This window comes from Heptranchias perlo, chromosome 14 (assembly GCF_035084215.1).
Source record: "Heptranchias perlo isolate sHepPer1 chromosome 14, sHepPer1.hap1, whole genome shotgun sequence".
NCBI classification, from domain to species: Eukaryota; Metazoa; Chordata; class Chondrichthyes; order Hexanchiformes; family Hexanchidae; genus Heptranchias; species Heptranchias perlo.
Window position 1 is genome coordinate 29,644,549 of NC_090338.1, and position 22,310 is coordinate 29,666,858.

Genomic DNA, 22,310 nt, shown 5'->3' on the forward strand with positions numbered 1-22,310 from the left:
CATTTGCAGTTCTCCAGTCCTCTGACACCACCCCCGTATCTAAGGATGTTTGGAAGATTATGGCCAGTATCCCTGCAATTTCCACTCTCACTTCCCTCAGCAACCTAGGGTGCATCCCATCCGGACCGGATGACTTATCTACTTTAAGTACAGCTAGCCTTTCTAGTACCTCCTCTTTATCAATTTTTAGCCCATCCAGTATCTCAACTACATTTTCCTTTACTGGGACTCTGGCATCTTCTTCCTTGGTAAAGACAGTTGCAAAGTACTCATTTAGTACCTCAGCCATGCCCTCTGCCTCCATGAGTAGATCTCCTTTTTGGTCCGTAATCAGTCCCACCCCTCCTCTTACTACCCGTTTACTGTTTACATGCCTTTGGAAGACTTTTGGATTCCCTTTTATATTGGCCGCCAGTCTATTCTCATATTCTCTTTGCCCTCTTATTTCCTTTTTCACTTCCCCTCTGAACTTTCTATATTCAGACTGGTTCTCACTTGTGTTATCAACCTGATATCTGTCATACGCCCCTTTTTTCTGCTTCATCATACCCTCTATCTCTTTTGTCATCCAGGGAGTTCTGGCTTTAGTTGCCCTACCTTTCTCCCTCATGGGAATGTACCTAGACTGTACCCGAACCATCTCCTCCTTAAAGGGCGCCCATTGTTCAATTACAGTTTTGCCTGCCAATCTTTGATTCCAATTTACCTGGGCCAGATCTGTTCGCATCCCACTGAAATTGGCTGTCCTCCAATTGAGTATTTTTACTTTAGAGTGGTCCTTGTCCTTTTCCATAGCTATTCTAAACATTATGACACTATCGCTGTTCCCTAAATTTTCCCCCACTGACACTTGCTCCACTTGGCCTGCCTCATTCCCCAGATCCAGATCCAGCAAATCCTCGTTGGGCCGGAAACTTACTGATCAAGAAAGTTCTCCTGAACACACTTCAAAAATTCCTCCCCCTCTGTGCCCCTTATATTATTACTATCCCAGTCTATATTAGGATAGTTGAAGTCCCCCGTTATCACTACTCTATGGCTTTTGCACCTCTCTGTAATTTCCTTGCAAATTTGCTCCTCTAAATCCTTCCCACTAGTTGGTGGCCTACAGAATACACCCAGTAGTGTACCAACTTATGTATCACATGCAGTGTGTTTGCAAAAATGATATGCTTCTTGTATTCTACAGTACTTTTTACTGCCCAACACCCATTGCCCAACTCCTAACTATTTCTAACTGCCAACTGCTCTGCAGGTGCCCACTACCCATCCTTCACACTGCTCACTCAACTCTCAACTACCCACTGCCCCAATACTAACTACCCATCCCTCAATTACTTACTACCCCAATACTCATTACCTTCCTTCAAGTCAAAAGCAAAATACTACGGATGCTGGGAATCTGAAATAAAAACAGAAAATGCTGGAAATACTCAGCAAGTGAGGCAGCATCTGTGGAGAAAGAAACAGTGTTAACGCTTCAGGTTGATGACCCTTCATCAGAACCTTCCTTCAAGTACTAATTACTCCCTTCCCAGTTACTCACTACCCAACAAATTTGCCCTAGCTATGCACCCAAATTCACCATCCCACATCCCACCCAACGTGCTCACTATACCAAACCCCACAATATTCTCTACTTCCTCTATTACTTACTGTGCTCTCCTGCCTCTTCACTACTCACTTCTCCCAAATCCTAACTTCTTTCCTCCTTGACTACTCATCACCGTCCCGAAACTATACACTGTTACCCACAACTGCTCACTTTGAGTCCTCTTGACTGCTCCCACATCCCCTCTTGAATCCTTATAAACCCAGCCCCTCTTTCCCAAGCAATGTATCCGCTCATTTATCATAATGCTACATGACTTGCTCTCATATAAACAGTTTCCTCCAACTTCTGAAGAACAATGTCACAGGAGATCAATTAGTCATATATTAAAAACCATATGTCAATATATCACATTTTGTTCCAGTCTTAAAATGCTGACTACATCTCAAACAGAAACTGACAATCAGATTCTAGTCTCTACACATCCCTGACCAAACAACAATTAAACTTTTTCTGCAATACTAGTATCTGCTAGTATGTAACTAGTATCAGACTCAAAAGACTGATGTGACTTTGTTGCTCATTAGCATCGCTCATTAATGGTGTCATTAATGAGGGCCATGTTTTAAACAGTATGGGAACCAATCTAGGGCCAGTACCTTTATTCTCAGCAAGCATTAGCATTGAACTGCTTGGAACATGGACAAAAGAGCTGAATTCCAGAGGTGAGGTGAGAGTGACTGCCCTTGACATCAAGGCAGTATTTGACCGAGTGTGGCACCAAGGAGCCCTAGTAAAATTGAAGTCAATGGGAATCAGGGGAAAAACTCTCCAGTGGCTGGAGTCATACCTAGCACAAAGGAAGATGGTAGTGGTTGTTGGAGGCCAATCATCTCAGCCCCAGGACATTGCTGCAGGAGTTCCTCAGGGCAGTGTCCTAGGCCCAACCATCTTCAGCTGCTTCATCAATGACCTTCCCTCCATCATAAGGTCAGAAATGGGGATGCTCGCTGATGATTGCACAGTGTTCAGTTCCATTCGCAACCCCTCAAATAATGAAGCAGTCCGAGCCCACGTGCAGCAAGACCTGGACAACATCCAGGCTTGGGCTGATGAGTGGCAAATAACATTCGCGCCAGACAAGTGCCAGGCAATGACCATCTCCAACAGGAGAGAGTCTAACCACCTCCCCTTGACATTCAACGGCATTAGCATCGCCGAATCCCCCACCATCAACATGCTGGGGGTCACCATTGATCAAAAACTTAACTGGACCAGCCATATAAATACTGTGGCTACGAGAGCAGGTCAGAGGCTGGGTATTCTGCGGCGAGTGACTCACCTCCTGACTCCCCAAAGCCTTTCCACCATCGACAAGGCACAAGTCAGGAGTGTGATGGAATACTCTCCACTTGCCTGGATGAATGCAGTTCCAACAACATTCAAGAAGCTCAACACCATCCAGGACAAAGCAGCCCACTTGATTGGGACCCCATCCACCAGCCTAAACATTCACTCTCTTCACCACTGGTGCACAGTGGCTGCAATGTGTACCATCCACAGGATGCACTGCAGCAACTCGCCAAGGCTTCTTCGACAGCACCTCCCAAACCCGCGACCTCTACCACCTAGAAGGACAAGAGCAGCAGGCACGTGGGAACAACACCACCTGCACGTTTACCTCCAAGTCACACACCATCCCGACTTGGAAATATATCGCCGTTCCTTCATCGTCGCTGGGTCAAAATCCTGGAACTCCCTTCCTAACAGCACTGTGGGTGAACCTTCACCACACGGACTGTTGCGGTTCAAGAAGGCAGCTCACCACCACCTTCTCAAGGGCAATTAGGGATGGGCAATAAATGCCGGCCTCGCCAGCAACGCCCACATCCCATGAACGAATAAAAAAAAAACACTCCAGAATGCATTGGGCCATCTCATAACCAATATCACAGGAACAACTGAAGAGGGAAGCAGAGGAAAAAATGAGGGTGGGAAAACGAATAAAATCTAAAAGCTCTCAAATACATTGAAGAAAATGCAAAGAATGTACTGAAACCAGAAATAAAACAATTTTAATTTATAAGTATATGAAGTATTAAACTGACAGGGTCAGGGAAGATGGGACTAAAAAAGTAAAATCAGATTGAATTCAAGTTCTGCTACTAATCACTCTCTTTCATGTTTGATGTTAATTTGTATTTGACTTTTTTTCCAGGCTTTAAAGATTACACTATACCCAAGGGAAGTATAGTGGTTGCAAATCTGTGGTCAGTGCACAGAGATCCAAGCATGTGGGAGCAACCTGATGAATTTAATCCTTCTCGTTTCTTGGATGCAGATGGAAATATTGTGAAAAATGAAGCATTTATGCCTTTTGGAATAGGTAAAGTTCATTTTTTTGTGTAATGTTCCCTTTTTAAATTTTGTTTTCCTAATTTTTTTAATTTGAGCTCACTGCCATTAATCAGCTAAGGAGCCAGGTGGCAACTTGTTTGTAGCCATCTGTGAATGCTACTCCAATGCTCAGTGCTTGGAATTTGCATGAGTTGCAAGTAGACTGACACCTCTGTCGATACATTTAAGATATCCAGACTTAATACTGCAGGCCCCCATGTTGCAACTTGTGCCCTCAGCTACCATGCTTTAGTATTCTCTCTCCACCTCTTGACTTCCCTCTCCTCCTTAAAACCCACCTCTTTGACCAAGAGAGGACTGAAGCACAGAGCGGGCATCGCAAATAGAACCGAGTGGGAACTTGAGAATTTGGTGAGAGTGGGACTCTGGTAAAGTAGTGGGTGAATTGAAATTAAAATTTAGTTTAAAATTTAACTTAGAACTTTAAAATTTTAAAAGAAACTGCAAATTAGTAACGGTTAACAGAAACTGCAAGTCAGTGACAGTTTACAGTTAACAGTCAATCAGCTGTAGGTGATTGCCTGAATAGAGGGTAATTACTGGAAGCTGATTGAGCAGTTGTAACTGCTGTTCTCAAAAGGTGTATAAAGTATCTGCTGAAGCACAAAGTGGGCATCGCAAAGAGAGTGGATCGTGAACCAAGTGGGAACTTGAGAATTTGATGAGAGTGGGAATTAGTGGGGGCGGGGGGGGGGGGGGGGGGGGAGTGCTAAATTTAAAAAAGCGATAAAAAAACAAAACAGACTAAAAAGTAATTACCTGTAAATAAATAGATAATTTAGTCAAGAGAAGAGGCGTTGAGCACCAGGGGAGGAGCCCCAGGTATCAGTACAAAAGCAGGAGTGGAGTGGAGTTGAGAGAAGCAGCGCTGAGCACCAGGGGAGGAGCCCCATTCACTAAGAACAGAGAGAGTGACATTGCAGTGATGTCTCAGTAAACAGAGAGGAGGCACTCTGGGAGACCCTGAATAAAAGGGTAGGGTAAAAGGGGTAAGTAAACAGTAAGTAAATTAATAATAGAATAAAGGGAGTTTAGAAAAAAAAAGTTTCTAAATATAATGGATGGGCAGCTGAGACCCATTGCCTGCAATTCCTGCGTCATGTGGGAACTTCAGGAGGCTTCACGTATCCTGGAGGGCCACATGTGCAGGAAATGCCTCCAGTTGCTCGAGATCAAGCTGAGGGTTTCTGAGCTTGAGGGGCAGCTGGAGTCACTGCAGAGCATAAGGGAGACTGACGGTTTCCTGGATCGTACGTTCCAGGAGGGTTCACCCTGCAGCCACAGAGAGTTCAGGATAGCAAGTGGGGGGCCATCTGAAAGGGTAGGAAGAGGCGGACAGTGTAGGAATCTTCTGGGTGTGTGGCATTCTCAAATCGGTATTCAGAATACCAGTGAGGGTGACGACACCTTGAAGGAGTGCAGTCCAAAGGACTGCACAGGGGGGCACAGTGAAGTGTAGAAGTGTAGTAGTCAGGGGATTCGATAGTCAGAGGGACAGACAGGCGTTTATGTGACCGCCAACATGAGTTCTGCATGGTGTGTTGCCTCCCTGGTGCCAGGGTAAAGGACATCATGGAGAGGGTGCAGAACATTCTGCGGGGAGAAGGGGAACAGCCAGAAGTCGTGGTCCGTGTGGGTACCAACGACATAGGAAAGAAAAGGGATGAGGTCCTGTGGTCAGAGTTTCAGGAGTTGGGGAAGAAGTTAAAAAGCAGGACCTCAAAGGTAGTAATCTCTGGATTACTCCCAGTGCCACGCGTTAGTGAGTACAGAAATAGGAAGATAATGTGTGGCTAGAGACATGGTGCAAGAGGGAGGGCTTCAGATTCTTGGGGTGTTGGGACCAGTTCTAGGGCAGGAGCGACCTGTTCAAGACGGACTGGGTTGCACCTTAACAGAGCTGGGACCAATGTCCTCGTGGGGAAGTTCACTACTGCTGTGGGGGAGGATTTAAACTAATTTTGCAGTGGGGGGGTGGGCACCAGGATGTAGCATTAGAAAGGAGAAACAAGGTGCACAAAGATTTGGGAGAGACAGATAGCACTAGAGTAAGAAATAGTACAGTATTAGGTAGGATCAAACTAAGAGAGATTACGAGAAGGTCTAAGATAGGTTTAGAGTGCATGTGTGCAAGCGCACAAAGTGTGCTAAATAAGATTGGTGAGCTGCAGGTGCAAATAGCCACATGGGAATATGATATAGTGGGGATAACGGAAAACTGGCTTAAAAAAGGGCATGATTGGGTACTAAATATTCCTGGATACAAGGTGTTCAGGAAAAAAAGGAGGGGGGTGGCAGTACTGATTAAGGAGAATATTGCAGTGCTGAAGAGAGAGGATGTCCTTGAGGGGTCAAGGACAGAATCTATTTGGTTAGAGTTAAGAAACAATAGAGGCGCCATTACACTACTGGGTGTATTCTATAGGCCACCAACTAGTGGGAAGAATACAGAGCACATTTGCAGGAAAATTACAGAGAGGTGCAATAACTTTAGAGCAGTGATAATGGAGGACTTCAATTATCCTAATGGAACTGAGATAGTGATAGTGTAAAAAGCAAAGAGGGGGAGGAATTTCTGAAGTGTTCAGGAGAACTTTCTTGATCAATATGTTTCCGGCCCAACGATGAAGGAGGCGTTGCTGGATCTAGTTCTGGGGAATGAAATGGGTCAACTGGAGCAAATGTCAGTGGGGGAACATTTAGGGAACAGTGATCATAGTATCATAAGGTTTAGATTAGTTATGGAAAAGGACAAGGAGTAATCTAGAGTAAAAATACTTAATTGGAGGAGGGCCAATTTCAGTGGGTTGAGAACGGATCTGGCCCGGGTAAATTGGAATCAAAGATTGGCAGGCAAAACTTTAATCGAACAATGGGTGGCTTTTAAGGAGGAGACGGTTCAGGTACATTCCCATGAGGAGGAAAGATAGGGCAACCAAAGCTAGAGCTCCCTGGATGACGAAAGAGTCAGAGAGTAAGATAAAGCAGAAAAAGGGGGCATATGACAGATGTCAGGTTGATAATACAAGTGAGAACCAGGCTGAATATAGAACGTACAAAAGGAGAAATGAAAAAGGAAATAAGGGAGACAAAGAAAGAGTATGAGAATTGACTGGTGGCCAACATAAAAAGGAATCCAAAAGTCTTCTACAGGCATAAAAACGGGAAGTGGGTAGTAAGAGGAAGGCTGGGGCCGATTAGGGTCCAAAAAAAGAGATCTACTCATGGAGGCAGAGGGCATGGCTGAGGTACTAATTAATACTTTGCATCTGTCTTTACCAAGGAAGAAGATGCTGCCAAAGTCACAGTAAAAGAGGAGGTAGTTGAGATACTGGATGGGCTAAAAATTGATAAAGAGGAGGTACTAGAAAGGCTATCTGTACTTAAAGTAGATAAGTCATCCGGTCCGGATGGGATGCATCCCAGGTTGCTGAGGGAAGTAAGGGTGGAAATTGCAGAGGTGCCGTCCATAATTTTCCAATTCTCCTTAGATATGGGGGTGGTGCCAGAGGACTGGAGAATTGCAAATGTCACACCCTTGTTCAAAAAAGGGTGTAAGGATAAACCCGTCAATTACAGTCCAGTCAGTTTAACTTCGGTGGTGGGGATGCTTTCAGAAACGATAATCTGGGACAAAATTAATAGCCACTTGGACAAGTGTGGATTAATAAAGGGAAGCCAGCATGGATTTGTTAAAGGCAAATCGTGTTTAACTAACTTGATTGAGTTTTTTGATGAGGTAACAGAGAGGATTGATGAGGGCAGTGCAGTTGATGCATGTATGGACTTTCATAAGGCGTTTGATAAAGTGCCACAGAATAGGTTTGTCAGCAAAATTGAAGCCCATGCAATAAACAGGTCAGTGGCAGCATGGCTATTACAGAAACAAGGCTTAAAGAGAGGCAGGATTGGCAGCTCAACATTCCTGGTTAAAGGGTTTTCAGACGAGATAGAGAAGGGGATAAAAAAGGGAGGGGGGATGGCAATTTTGGTTCATAAAATAATTACAGCTGTGAGGAGGGATGATATGTTAGAAGGATCTTCAAATGAGGCCATATGGGTTGAGCTAAGGAACAAAAAAGGGACAGTCACACTACTGGGAGTGTACTATAGACACCCAAACAGTCAGAGGGAAATAGAAGAGCAACTATGTAGGCAAATTTCCGAGAAGTGCAACACAGTAGGGCGGTAATAGGGGATTTCACCCTAATATTAACTGGGACACAAACAGTGTGAAGGGTATAGAGGACACAAAGTTCTTAAACTAAATTCAGGAGAACTTTTTTAGCCAGTACATAACAAGCCAACAAGAGAGGGGGCAGTTCTGGATTTAGTTTTAGGAAATGAGGCTGGGCAGGTGGAAGGAGTATCAATGGGAGAGCATTTTTGTAGTAGTGATCATAATTCAGTTAGTCTTAGCATAGTTATGGAAAAGGACAAAGATGGAACAGAAGTTAAAGTTCTCAATTGGGGAAAGGCCAATTTTACTGAACTAAAAAGTGATTTAGCAAAAGTGGACTGGAAACAGCTACTTAAAGTCAATGTCAGAGCAGTGGGAGCATTCAAGGGGAAGATTCAAGGGGTGCAGAATAAACATGTTCCCACAAAGAAAAAGGGTGGGGCTGCCAAATCTCGAGCCCCTTGGATGTCAAGGAGCATACAGGGTAAGATAAGGCAGAAAAGGAAAGTTTATGTCAAACACCGAGAACTCAATACTACAGAAAGCCTAGAGGAATATAAAAAGTGCAGGGGTGAAATTAAAAAGGAAATTAGGAAAGCAAAGAGAGGGCATGAAAAAATATTGACAAGTAAAATCAAGGAAAACTCAAAGATGTTTTATAAATACATTAAGAGCAAGAGGATAACTAAGGAAAGAGTAGGGCCCATTAGAGACCAAAAAGGTAACCTATATGTGGAGGTGGAAGATGTTGGTATGGTTCTTAATGAATACTTTGCGTCCGTCTTCACAAAAGAGAGGGACGATGCAGACATTGTAGTTAAGGAGGAAGAGTGAGTAATATTGGATGGGATAAACTTAGTGAGAGAGGAAGTATTAAGGGATTAGCATCTTTGAAAGTAGATAAATCACCAGGGCCAGATGAAATGTATCCCAGACTGTTAAGAGAAGCCAGGGAGGAAATAGCGGAGGCTCTGACCATCATTTTCCAATCCTCACTGGATACAGGCGTGGCACCGGAGGATTGGAGGACTGCTAACGTTGTACCATTGCTAAAAGGGACCGAGGGACAGACCGAGTAATTACAGGCCAGTCAGTCTAACCTCGGTGGTGGGCAAATTATTGGAATCAGTTCTGAGGGACAGGATAAACCGTCACTTAGAAAGGCACGGAGTAATCAAGGACAGTCAGCATGGATTTGTTAAGGGAAGGTCGTATCTGACTAACTTGATTGAATTTTTTGAGGCGGTATCAAGGAGGGTCGATGAGACTAGAGCATTTGATGTAGTCTACTTGGATTTTAGCAAGGCTTTTGACAAGGTCCCACATGGCAGACTGGTCAAAAAAGTAAAAGCTCATGGGATCCAAGGGAGAGTGGCAAGTTGGATCCAAAATTGGCTCAGTGGCAGGAAGCAAAGGGTAATGGTCGACGGGTTTTTTAATAACTGGAAGGCTGTTTTCTGTGGGAAAGTACTGGGTCCCTTGCTTTTTGTGATATACATTAATTATTTGGACTTAAATATAGGGGGCATGATTAAGAAGTTGGCAGATGATACAAAAATTGACCGTGTGGTTGATAGTGAGTAGGAAAGCTGTAGACTGCAGGAAGATATCAATGGAGTGGTCAGGTGGGCAGAAAAGTGGCAAATGGGAATTTAATCCGGAGAAGTGTGAGGTAATGCATTTGGGGAGGGCAAACAAGGCAAGGGAATACACAATAAATGGGAGGATACTGAAAGGTGTAGAGGAAGTGAGGGACCTTGGAGTGCATGTCCACAGATTCCTGAAGGTAGCAGGACAGGTAGATAAGGTGGTTAAGAAGGCATATGGAATACTTTCCTTTATTAGCCAAGGCATAGAATAAAAGAGCAGGGAGATTATGCTGGAAATGTATAAAACACTGGTTAAGCCACAGCTTTAGTACTGTGTACAGTTCTGGTCACCACATTACAGGAAGGATATAATTGCACTAGAGAGGGTACAGAGGAGGTTTACGAGGATGTTGCCAGGACTGGAGAATTTTAGCTATGAGGAAAGATTGGATAGGCTGGGGTTGTTCTCTTTGGAACAGAGGAGGCTGAGGGGTGATTTAATTAAGGTGTACCAAATTATGAGGGGCCTAGATAGAGTGGATAGGAAGGACCTATTGCCCTTAGCAGAGAGGTCAATAACCAGGGGACATAGATTTAAAGTGATTGGTAGAAGGATTAGAGGGGAGCTGAGGAAAAAATGTTTTCACGCAGAGGGTGGTAGCGGTCTAGAACTCACTGCCTGAAAGGGTGGTAGAGGTAGAAACCCTCAACTCATTTTAAAAGGACCTGGATGTGCACCTAAAGTGCAGTGTCCTACAAGGCTACGGACCAATTGCTGGAAAGTGGGATTAAGCTGGTGGACATGATGGGCCAAATGGCCTCCTTCAGTGCCTTAAATTTTCTATCATTCTAGGGATACGAAATTGGCTAAGTGCCAGGAAACAGACTGTAATAGTGAACGGTTGTTTTTTGGACTGGAGGAAGGTATGCAATGGTGTTCCCCAGGGGTCGATTCTAGGACCACTGCTTTTTTTGAGATATTAATGACTTGGACTTGGGTGTACAGGGCACAATTTAAAAATTTGCAGATGATGCAAAACTTGGAAGTGTAGTAAATAGTGAGGAGGATAGTAATAGACTTCAAGAAGACATAGACAGGCTGGTGGAATGGGCGGACACATGACACATGAAATTTAATGCAGAGAAGTGCAAAGTGATACATTTTGGCAGGAGGAATGAGGAGAGGCAATATAAACTAAATGGTACATTTCTAAAGGGCGATGGAGGAACAGAGAGATCGGGGGGTAAATGTGCACAAATCTTTGAAGGTGGCAGGAGAGGATGAGAAAGTAGTTAAAGAAGCATACGGGATCCTGGGCTTTATAAATAGAGGCACAGAGTACAAAAGTAAGGAAGTTATGTTGAACCTTTATAAAACACTGGTTCGGCCACAACTGGAGTATTATGTCCAATTCTGGGTACTGCACTTTAGAAAATGTGAAGGCCTTGGAGACGGTGCAGAAAAGATTTACTAGAATGGTTTCAGGATTGAGGGACTTCAGTTAGGTAGATAGACTGGAGAAGCTGGGATTGTTCTCCTTAGAGCAGAGAAGGTTAAGAGGAGATTTGATAGAAGAGTTCAAAATCATGAGGGGTCTAGACAGAGTAGATAGAGAGAAACTCTTCCCATTAGCGGAAGGGTCGTGTACCAGACGACACAGATTTAAGGTGATTGGTAAAAGAACCAAAGGCGGCATGAAGAAAAACTTTTTTACGCAGCGAGTAATTATGATCTGAAATGTGCTGCCTATAAGGGTGGTGGAAGCAGATTCAATTGTGGCTTTCAAAAAGGAATTGGATAAATACTTGAAGGGAAAGAGCTACGGGGAAAGAGCAGGGGAGTGGGACTAACTGGATTGATCTTACAAAGAGCCAACACAGGCTCGATGGGCCGAATGGCCTTCTTCTGTGCTGCAACCATTCTATGATTGTAAGCTTTTATTCATCCTTCCCAATGTCTCCTTCTTTGGCTTGGGGTCAATTTTTTGATTACACTTTTGTGAAATGCCTCGGGACGTTTTTCTATGTTAAATGCACGTTATTGTTAATTGAATGAAATATCTCTGATTATTCATTGTAAATTCACCATATGTCACTCTAATTAGGGGACTCATCACTATAGAATCATATAGCACAGAAGGGGGTCATTTGGCCCATTGTGTCTGTGCAGGCTCTTTGAAAGAGCTATCCAATTAGCCCCACTCCCCTGCTCTTTCCCCATAGCCCTGCAAATTTCTCTAGGCACTGCATTCCAGATCATAACTCACTGCGTAAAAATATTTCTCCTAATTTCCCCCCGGATTTTTTTGGCAATCATCTTAAATCTGTGTCCTTTGGTTACTGATCCTCCTGCCAGTGGAAACAGTTTCTCCCCATCTACTATATCAAAACGCCTCATAATTTTGAACTCCTCTATCAAACCCTCAACCTTCTATGCTCCAAGGAGAACAATCCCAGCTTCTCTAGTCTTTCCACATAACTGAAATCCCTCATCCCTGGTACCTTTCTGGTAAATCTCCTCTGCATACTCTCCAAGGCCTTGACATCCTTGCTAAAATGTGATGCCCAGAATTGGACACAATAATCAATGAGGCCTAACCAGTGATTTAAAGGTTTACCATAACTTCCTTGGTTTTGTACTCCATACCTCTGCTTGTAAAGCCAAGGATCCCATAGCTTTTTTTAAAAAAAATGCAGTTTTATCAGTTTGTCCTGCCACCTTCAAAGATTTGTGTATGTGACCCCCCCCCCCAGATCTCTGTTCCTGCACCCCCTTTAAAATTGTACCAGTTTATATTGCCTCTCCCCTTGCATTTTTCCTTCCAAAATGCATCTCTTCACACTTGTCTACATTAAATTTCATCTGCCATCTGTCTGCCATTTCCCCACTCTGTCTATGTCCTCCTGAAGTTTGCTGCTATCCTCCTCACAGTTTACTACATTTCCAAGCTGTGTAATATACAAACTTTGAAATTATGCCCCCTATACCCAACTCCAGTCATTGATGTATATCAAAAAGAGCAGTGGTCCCAATAACGACTCCTGGGGGACACCACTGTATACTTCCCTCTAGTCTGTTAAACAACCATTCACCACTACTCTATCCTTTCTGTCTCTTAGCCAACAATTGCTTCAAAAACTGCATTTTGAAGGAGTTGGTGATTTGGGAATAAATATTAATGATTTGGTTCTGCAGGAATTGAATGGTATTTTCATTGTACATAGTCTCAGCTTTAGCAACAGGCATGAAGACAGTCATCCATACTTGGCAGTAGTATCACTTTAAGATGTGAATTCAAGACTCCTTTCATAGACTGCAGCATAAAGCAGTCCAGTACAGAGGAACAATGGGGACGCCTCAATCCAGTGGAACATTCTACCATGTCTGTACTCCTTTCTGCTTTCAGTTTCAGCAAATGAACAGCTGTGTGTGTCTTTATAATGACAGTGGGTTTCATTTAGTCATCAAGGAAAATGTGAAACCAGGCTTTATAAAGTAGTGCCAATTCATTAAGTCAGTACCAAACTGTATTCACGATCAATTATATAATTGAGAAGCTGTACTTGTTTCAATTGCCTTGCCATTCTATATGGTATAAAAGGGAAATATTATATACTTGCCAGTGTTTGTCAGTCCTTCCTTGTTCCTGTATTTTAAAACTGCTGACCAGAGGCAGCCTGTGAGCAGACATTTTGTCTAGAGATTCCCCTCCAGTTACATCACAAGGTTCTACTACAGCGGTTGTACTCATAATACAGTCTGGGGACCACTTGCAGTGTATATCCTTTTCATCTGCACAGCCCTCAGTAGACTTGCTACTCCATATGCCTTCACCACCTTACTGATGGGGGATGTTCATTGAGTTGGTCTTGGGTGCTTTTCTCTCTCCCTTTCTTGCTGTCCAGCAAAAGGCGGCAAGGAAATGTTAAGGTATAGAACTATGCCAGCTTTCCGTACAGTAACTGAATATTATAGGGAGAAAAAAACTAATGGGGCCAGAAATCGAGCAGAGCGGCGAGGCAACGCTCACCGCAGCTCCTGTGAATTAACGAAAATACTTACTGCGGGCTCTGTAGCGCAAATTGCTTGAATTTAAACTTTAAACAAAATGTGTGCAATCAACCCAGCCTCCGCACAGCATGAGTTGCCGTGCGGCTGGAAAAGTCTGAGAGGAGAAGACACACCCACAAAATCTGTCAGTAAGAGAAGTCTCGCCCACAGATTCAGGCTGCATTGCTCAAGCAGGCTTCATTCATTTAAAGTTAGTATTCTGCCTGTCACTGTAAATAAACATTTTACATTTTTTTTTAATAAAAAGCCAAAGAAATAATTGAATTAAATTAGAGACAGAAGGGAAAAGTAAAAAAATAAATAATTTTGACTTTAAAAAAATTTAATGACCAAGAACTATTAAAATAAGGCATAATATGAGACTCCACATTTTTAAAAAAGTTAATTTTTAGTTGTTTGGCAATCATTAAGACTTACTGTTAAAAGTTAGTTTAGACCGGATATTTTTAAGCATACCCGTTTGGTGGCGTGATTAGTTACTTTCCAGCTGGGCAGATAAGCAAGTTGGTGCTTTTTCAATGATTTCTCTGATTGCAACATGTGATGGCCTTTTAATTTGAAGCTGTCATCTTGCCTGCAAATCACTAGGAGCAAGTTCACGATTTCTGTGTTTTACTGCGCATGTACAAACACAGGAACTTGCTCCTTCAATTCACCACTAAAAACTGAGCGCTGTTGAGCTCCTCCGTTATTAAGGGAGCGATTTCTGGCCCTAATGATCCTATAGTCTCATTTCCTGTGGGGAATGCATTTGACTAGAGACAGTAGAAGTGCTGTGTTACGATCCAAGTCCATTGTATTTTAGTGGAGCCGAGACACAGATTCCATGCCACTAGTGCCTGCACTTCAGTTGCCAACTGACCGGTGTGACACATGAGTAAAATCAGAAGCTCATTGTGGGGAATTAGACCCATCTCCCCATTCTGTTGTACAACACATTGTAGTGTTTGAGAGAATGGCCCTCGAATAACACATTGGTTGAGGTTGTGGCCCTTGACAAAAAGTTAGCAATGCTGCACTACAATGTCACCTTGGATAGAGAAAAGTGGGCTTTGAGGTTTTGGGCATAAAAAGTGGTTAGTTTGACAGATTATTTTGTTTTCTTCACCTGGTTATACAGTAGATGGGGAGTAGTGCTGTGTTATGAAAGGAATCCAATGCATTTCAGTAGAGATGGGAGTGGAGCTATATTTTAATATAAGTGTGATGGGGAGTGATGCTGTGCTATGATACAATTCCAATGCATTTTGTATTGATCGGTTCTGTGTCTTTTTGATTAGGAAAGCGAATCTGTATGGGAGAACAGATGGCAAAGATGGAACTGTTCCTTATCTTCAGCACCCTCCTGCAGTCATTCTGCTTCAAACTTCCTGAAGATTGTGATGCACCAAACATGATCGGCAAGTTTGGTCTCACTTTGTCTCCACATCCTTTTAAAATCATTCCCGTCAGTCGATAAATGGCTTGTTGGAACGGGTCACAGTCTTCAATTCTGCAATAGTAAAAAAAAAGGCAATGAATCTCAAAATATTGGATATCTCCTACATTCCCTAGATGTTATGGCCATTATAACTCAGACACAGTCAGTACTATGTTGACAGTTTATTTTGCATAAGATGCTAATCTCTAGCTTGTCTGTTATTTGTAAGATGTCTGCAATATCCATAGCTCAAACGTATCACCAATGGTGTTGCTTTGCTGCTGCCTTCAATTAACAAAACAGCTATGATAAACTCCAAAAAGCATCCAAACTCATTCCATGATAGTATATTTATTGTTCCTGTGCAGAAAATGGCTATACAACACTAGAAAGTTTCCTATTTCCTGTCTTGGATCTGACATCTCTACTTAAGTCAATCAAGATTGTATCATAAGATTATGCTGGGCACTAATCTGTGAGTCATGCAAGTTTCTGTTCCATTTTATGTATTTTATTCTTCAAGACTGTCTACAATTTACAATGAACACGTGGAGCATGCAGTGCAAACTCAACGGGAGTTGTACAGTTTTTATGCCTTTGTGAACATGATTGGCTTCATCATTCAGTGGTTATTCAAGGACAGGCATAGGTTCATGTAAATGTAAATCACTGGGCTGTAGGGTGAAGCATATTCTCCATTGTATTTACCGTTTTGCATTTCACTGAAAGAAAGAAATGACCATTAGCTACAGAGCCAGTTGCTGTCGTCTTTTTTCACTTTGAAAATCCTTTTCCCTCCCACTAGCTAAGTGGCTCAGTACCATGGCTCAAGAAGCAGTGTATTCTAAAACGTATGTAATATGCAGATCATATTTATATTTGGTACCAACATTAAGTCCATCTTGCCTGAATACAGCTTTCAAAAATAGTGGAATCATGTGGCAGCACTGATCAATCACTTATGAACTTGTTGCAGATGTGGATAGTGATTTTTTATTTATTTTTTTTAAAAAACAAAAGGATCTTGGACATTTTTTTTTAGGTAATACTTCAGGTGAGGTAGATTTGCCCCAGCCTTTATATAGGTGACATTACAAATGTTTATTTTGAGATGTGTTTTGTTGCTTGGAATTAACTTAACATTGTTGGAACATTTAATCCTTGTCCATTAATTTTTAATGGAACAATGTTAGAATTGTCTTTTTTGCAAGATGCTGAATAATGTAAGATTTCCTGTGCACACAGTAATGGTCCTTGTCTTTTTTGATGCAGATGTATTATTTTTGATCTTGTTGAATGCAGGTTTCTTCAAGAATATTTTGCTAAATCATATGGTGTAAATTAGGTTCCCTGCTTTCTTAAATACTGCTGTTACTGAATTATTCAGGACTGTGGACTCTAATTATGGTGCATTTCTCCCTTCAACAAGACTACTGAGGGATATAAGTGTCTCATTTGTGATTGGTCATTGTCCTCATTGTAGCCTTAGGGAAGCTAAACCTAAATGTAAGTAGGGATCACAGCTTTAGTCTCCCTATGAAAGAATTTTCCCCAATAGGGTCCCTCAGAAAAAGGGTCTTACCATTAGGAACAGTATTAAAAAGGATCAAATAAATAATGCCTTTTTTTAATATGAAAAATGTTGCTATCAGGGAAGGGACCTCACCACCATGACCTTTTGTTTGTTTTTTTAAAAAGTAGCTTTCACGATCAAGATCCATTTTAGGAGGGGGGAAAACAGGTTTTACTTTTTTTTTAAATTGTAAGAACCAAATAGTGTCTCAATGCCTTTTAAATAGACACCATCAAAAGACATTAACATTATAGCCTAGAAATTCCTGGAAGTGAAAGTGCTTGCACCAGTGAAAAACTGAGGAAGGAGGGTGGGATGCTGGAAAAATCACAAGTTCAGAAACTCACTAGATTCATGCCTGTTCATCCTTAAATTTTCCTGATCTGATTAAATGCCCATAATGTATTGTCTTGCATAGAATGAGAGAGACTTTTGTTGCATAGTCTCCATCAATGCAAATAAGCAGAATTGATTAGCCATCAAAATTCTTATTTTCCTGCCCATTCTACAATGCACTCAGATCACCAATTTAAAAATGAGCATTAAAGGCCTGTCAAGAAGGATCCCTTGAAGCTGTCACCAAAAAAAAGCTTTTGTACTTAGCTTATTGTGGAGCCAGGAGGAACAAGAGTCTGAGCCAGCCAAATTCACTCCTCTTCAGTGACCAAGGAGCTGCCTCTGGCACCCACAGCTGACCAGTATGAAACCAATGAGGCCAGCAGACGAGTTTGTCACGGTCCTGCCACCAGCCTCATTAGATGCATACAGTGTGCACTGCACAGGGATCATACCCTGATTCAGGGCTTGGCCAACTTGGCCAAGCTGAATCCACCCAATTCATTTGAACATTAAGATTTACTTACACTTTCTAATGCATCTTAGTTAAACCAGTCAAAACAATTAAATGCAACCTTTCACTCAAGCATTCATCTATTCAACACATCAAACTAATAACATAACAGGCAGAGGTCAACAACCACAGCAGTGCTAGCTTACAATGTCACTAACAGAGACCTGAGGAAAACCCCTTCCCCTTAGCTTACCAACAAAGCAAGCTCATGATTTGAATTCTCGCAGGACATTTCACTATAGAACCTGAGGCTCACAGCATCTGTAACTGGAAATTGTACTTACTACCAATGTACTAAGTATAATGAGTCATGTTAGGAATAAGTACACTATCTGAGATAGAAAACTGCATCAATTTCAATACTAATGATGTACAACTGTTGCAGAATCAACATGACCAGTGAGGTCCACCATTTTGATGTAATACCAATAGCCACAGGTATCTTCTCATTACTTCTCACCAGATACTATGCTTTATTAACAGTCCTCACTATCAGCCAGATTATCTCTTCCAGAACCTTCACCCTGAATCTCAATTCCAACCTAAACAGAAATTTCTACAACCTCACAACATACTCAACTGAAACTCTTCCTGTTCTACATTTAAATAATATTAAGGTGAGTGACATCTGACCGGGTTAAACCAAAAAAGAACAATTGGCCAATCCGCTGTCTGGCATTGAGCAACAGTAATGACCTGCCCAATCAAAGTTCTCGGATCTTATTGCACTGCAATTTAACTCTTTTGCTAATCTGTCTCATTTCTTCCACCTCCTTTCCCCAGTATCTGCCTCATGTATCGTCACCCAGCTTGTGCTGATAGTCCATACTGGAATGTAGGATGAGTACATCAAGAGTTCACACCTGAACTGCACTCCAATCAGAAAATATGTCCCACTATCCAAATTGTGGAGCCACTTAGCCATGTTTTTGGTGCATGAAGTATATTGCATAGGTCAATGCCACTTGACATATCAAATGACAATAACCCCGCTTGTGTGGGAAAGAAGGTAACACTCATGGATCAGGGGCCTTTATATAATGGGAGAGTAGGACACTATGTACAATGCTAGTGTGTCATGCTGACATTTTCATACATGTGCTATGCCCGTGGATTCCCAAAAATCAAAGCAATCTGGGTTTTACTCCATAATTAAATGAAGAAGAGTCTTGCTAGTGTCACTTTGGCTCAGTTGGTATAACTTTAAACTCTGCCTCGGAAGGCTGAGGGTTCAAATCCCACTCCAGAATTTGTACCACATAATCTAGACAGACACTGCAGTACTGAAGGAGTGCTACATTTTTGGAGGTGCCGCCTTTTAGATGAGATGTTAAAAAGAGGTCTCAGCTGCAATGCAGGTGGAAGTAAAAGATCTCATGCCATGATCCGAAAAAGAGCAGGGAGTTATTCTAGGATTCGGCCAACATTCCTTCCTAATCCAACATTGCCATAAACTACATGAATGGTCATTCATTTCATTTGTAGTTTGTGGGTCCTTGCTGTGTGAAAATAAGCTGCTGTGTTTGCCTGAAACAGACTACACTTCAAGAAATAATTCCCTGTCTGTGAAGTGCTATGTAGCACCCTGAAGATGTGAAAGGTGCTCTAGGAATTCAGGATCTTCCTTACTCTCTGTAGTATCTTTTTCTTTAACAAAGTTCTCAAAAAAAAAGGTTCCAGTGATTAGACATGTCAACTCCATGAAACACGCAGCTTTTAAGCAGAAATGATTGTACTTATGCCGACATTGCAGGACTACACACCCAGCTGCCTGCTTAAAGTATAGAATCAGGACCCACCAAGTTTTTCTGCTCCATTCGTTAGAAGCGACCTCCAGCTTTGCATTTTTTTTCTGTGCACTTGACCAGAGCATCTGGAGGGTGTAATCAAAGCAGGTGTGAAATGGAGAGACAGCTTGTAGCATAAAGATGGGCCCTCAGTAATAATCCAACAACAAATCACCACGGGGACTGCAGTGCAAAACACCTCCTCAGGCAGTGCAACCTCCAAGTCCCCTTCAACACAGAATGAAAGCTGCAATTGAAGGGAGGAGATTGAGATGTGATCTGATCGAGATGTTTAAAATGTTAAAAGGATCTAATAGGGTAGATACAGAGAAACTATTTCCTCTGATGGGGGAATCAAGTACAAGGGGACATAACCTTAAAATTAGAGCTAGGCCATTCAGTGGTGAAATCAGGAAGCACACTTTCACACAAAGGGTAGTAGAAATTTGGAACTCTCTTCCCCCAAAAGGCTGTGGATGCTGGGACATTTGGAGCTGTCAAGACTGATAGATTTTTGTTAGGTAATGGTATCAAGAGATATGGAGCAAAGGTGGGAAAATGGAGTTGCGTTGCAGATCAACCATTACCTAATTGAATGACAGAGCAGGCTTGGGCGTCTGAATGGCCTATCTTGTTTCTAATGTACCTAGGGGACTATTATATCACAACTAAAAGCCTCAAAAAGAGCCAGGCTGAAGAGTGACATGAATAAACCGATTGCTTTATTTGCTGTCCCCTCCTCTCCTCTCTAGAAGGTGCTGACTTGTGGTGGAGGTTTCCAAAACACTGCCAGCCATCAAGTACTTCAACTAAATGGCCACTCTTCAAATGTGAACCCAGATGGTGAATGTCAACAGGGTATTATACCACGAGTGGTATCACAGCTTAGTCCAGTCATGTCATCACATGGCATCCAAGTAATGTATACAGACTTTTCAGCAGGACTCACTGGATAGTGATCAGGAGTTGCATCTCTGGCAAAGTTTTCCCTCCCTAATCCAGGGTACTGAGACTAAATGTGGCCCCGCCACAGCTGGTCTGGTGCAAATGAGCCAATTCAGCCACACATTTACCAAATGAGTCAGCAGAAGAACCAAACCCATCACTGTGAAAACCATAGGAGCCATTCTGCATGGAACCCAAGATTAGCATTTACGCCTCGTGAAATTGTACTGGGGGTAACTCCATCTCTCATGTGTAGCACTGCCTCACACCTGACTCTTAGCATCATGTCCCATTGGGATACTTACAACCAAATCAACTTTGAACAAGTGAACAGAATAAAATCCTTTGTTCTGCCAAACATGTCCTCGGATTCTATACTCAGCGCAGTCTCATTTCTGGTAGGCTTATTCTGCAGGGTGCACATCTGTTTGGCTGCATCCAAACATCTTGTCAGTGTTCCCTGAAACATTTTAGGATAAGTTTAATTTCATTTTCCAAACTTTTGCTTCCGATGGAGGTGACCTTTATAGGACGGGAAAGGGAAATCTGCAACACTACTTCAAATTAAATCATGACAAGAGAGAGGAGGATAGGTTCAATCTAGCAAAAAGTAAATTCAGGATGAAGTGAGAAAATTGTTGTTTGCACAACCAGGACTCAACCTGAGGAATTTTTCTTTTATTCATTATTGGGATGTGGGCGTCACTGGCAAGGCTGGCATTTATTGCCCATTAATGGTTGCCCTGAGAAGGTGATGATGGGCCACCTTCTTGAACCGCTGCAGTAGTCGACACTGCTCCCCCACTCAGGCCTCAGGTTGAAATTGCAGATCGGGTGCTGATGACATAATTGGACCCATCTTCTTATTTAAAGTAGGACCCTGCTTCCTTCCTGCGGGTGTCCAGCTTGCCTGCTCAAAAGAGCAGGCTAATATCGGAACACAGCAGGAAGGCTGCGGGACCAGAGGGGGTAAGTGACTTGCATTATTTTAACTCCCCCCCCACCCCCCCCCACCCCGCCCAGTTTCTGCCAGGTGGGAGCAGTTAAAATTGGGGCCACTGCCTCAGCAAGACCACTGATCTGCTTAGGATCAGAGTGTGGCAACGTTGAGATCTTTAAATCTCTGCCTCAAAGACTTTCAATCTGATCCCCTAGCATGTTGAAGATGGACAATAGAGCCTCTTGCAGATTGGAGCCTAAGACCTCTACATCAGTAGTATGAGCATTCATGAGAGATATGCTCACTGTGCTTAGGATCCAATTTACAGATGGCTTTTCCATGATAAATTTGGACATGGGAATTTATAATTGCAAAGTTGACACAAAGGTGTGACAACAGCAAAAAAAAGGTTTTATAGGCAGGAAGATTGTTGTACTTCTCATAACATTTTTATGGATAATTGTTTTATTTGTTTGCTGCATCAGAGCTAACTATTTTTACTTTAAAAATAAATATATATCTTAATTTTGCCTTTGAATTATTTTTGTGAAAGCTAATGACATGCAGAAAGTATGATAAGTGTCACAGTGAAGTCAATCTCATTATTACAACTTGTGAAGGACTGTCATTTGAATCTGTCTTATTGAGGCCGAGGTTCTTTGTTGACTGCAGTAGAGCTACTGCCGAATCAGGGAAGAAGTTCATTATCATGAGAGATTTATAATGAATTTTCTCCAGTGAGATTCTGCTGTGTAAAACTGTAATTTGGACTGTAAACACCATCAAGCATCTAATATAAGTCAGCCTGCCCAGAAGAGGAAAGAATGAGCTTAACTAATTTCAAAAACAACAAGGGAAAAAATGTACAGGGCTATGGGGAAAGAGCAGGGTAGTGGGATTAGTTGGATAGCTCTTTCAAAGAGCTGGCACAGGCACGATGGGCCAAATGGCCTCCTTCTGCACTGTACCATACTATGATACTAT

General features: G+C 42.4%; 1 protein-coding gene across 1 annotated transcript in view; it reads left to right on the top strand.

Annotated features, from left to right (window-relative positions):
• Positions 1-21,851, top strand: part of cyp2u1 (cytochrome P450, family 2, subfamily U, polypeptide 1) — a 35,822-nt gene extending 13,971 nt beyond the window's left edge. The window contains exons 4-5 of the mRNA XM_067996173.1: positions 3,771-3,938; positions 15,092-21,851. Of these exons, the coding sequence (XP_067852274.1) occupies positions 3,771-3,938; positions 15,092-15,270 (347 nt within the window). The 3' untranslated portion in view covers positions 15,271-21,851. The remainder of the gene's footprint in view (positions 1-3,770; positions 3,939-15,091) is intronic.
• Positions 21,852-22,310: the final 459 nt, after the last annotated feature.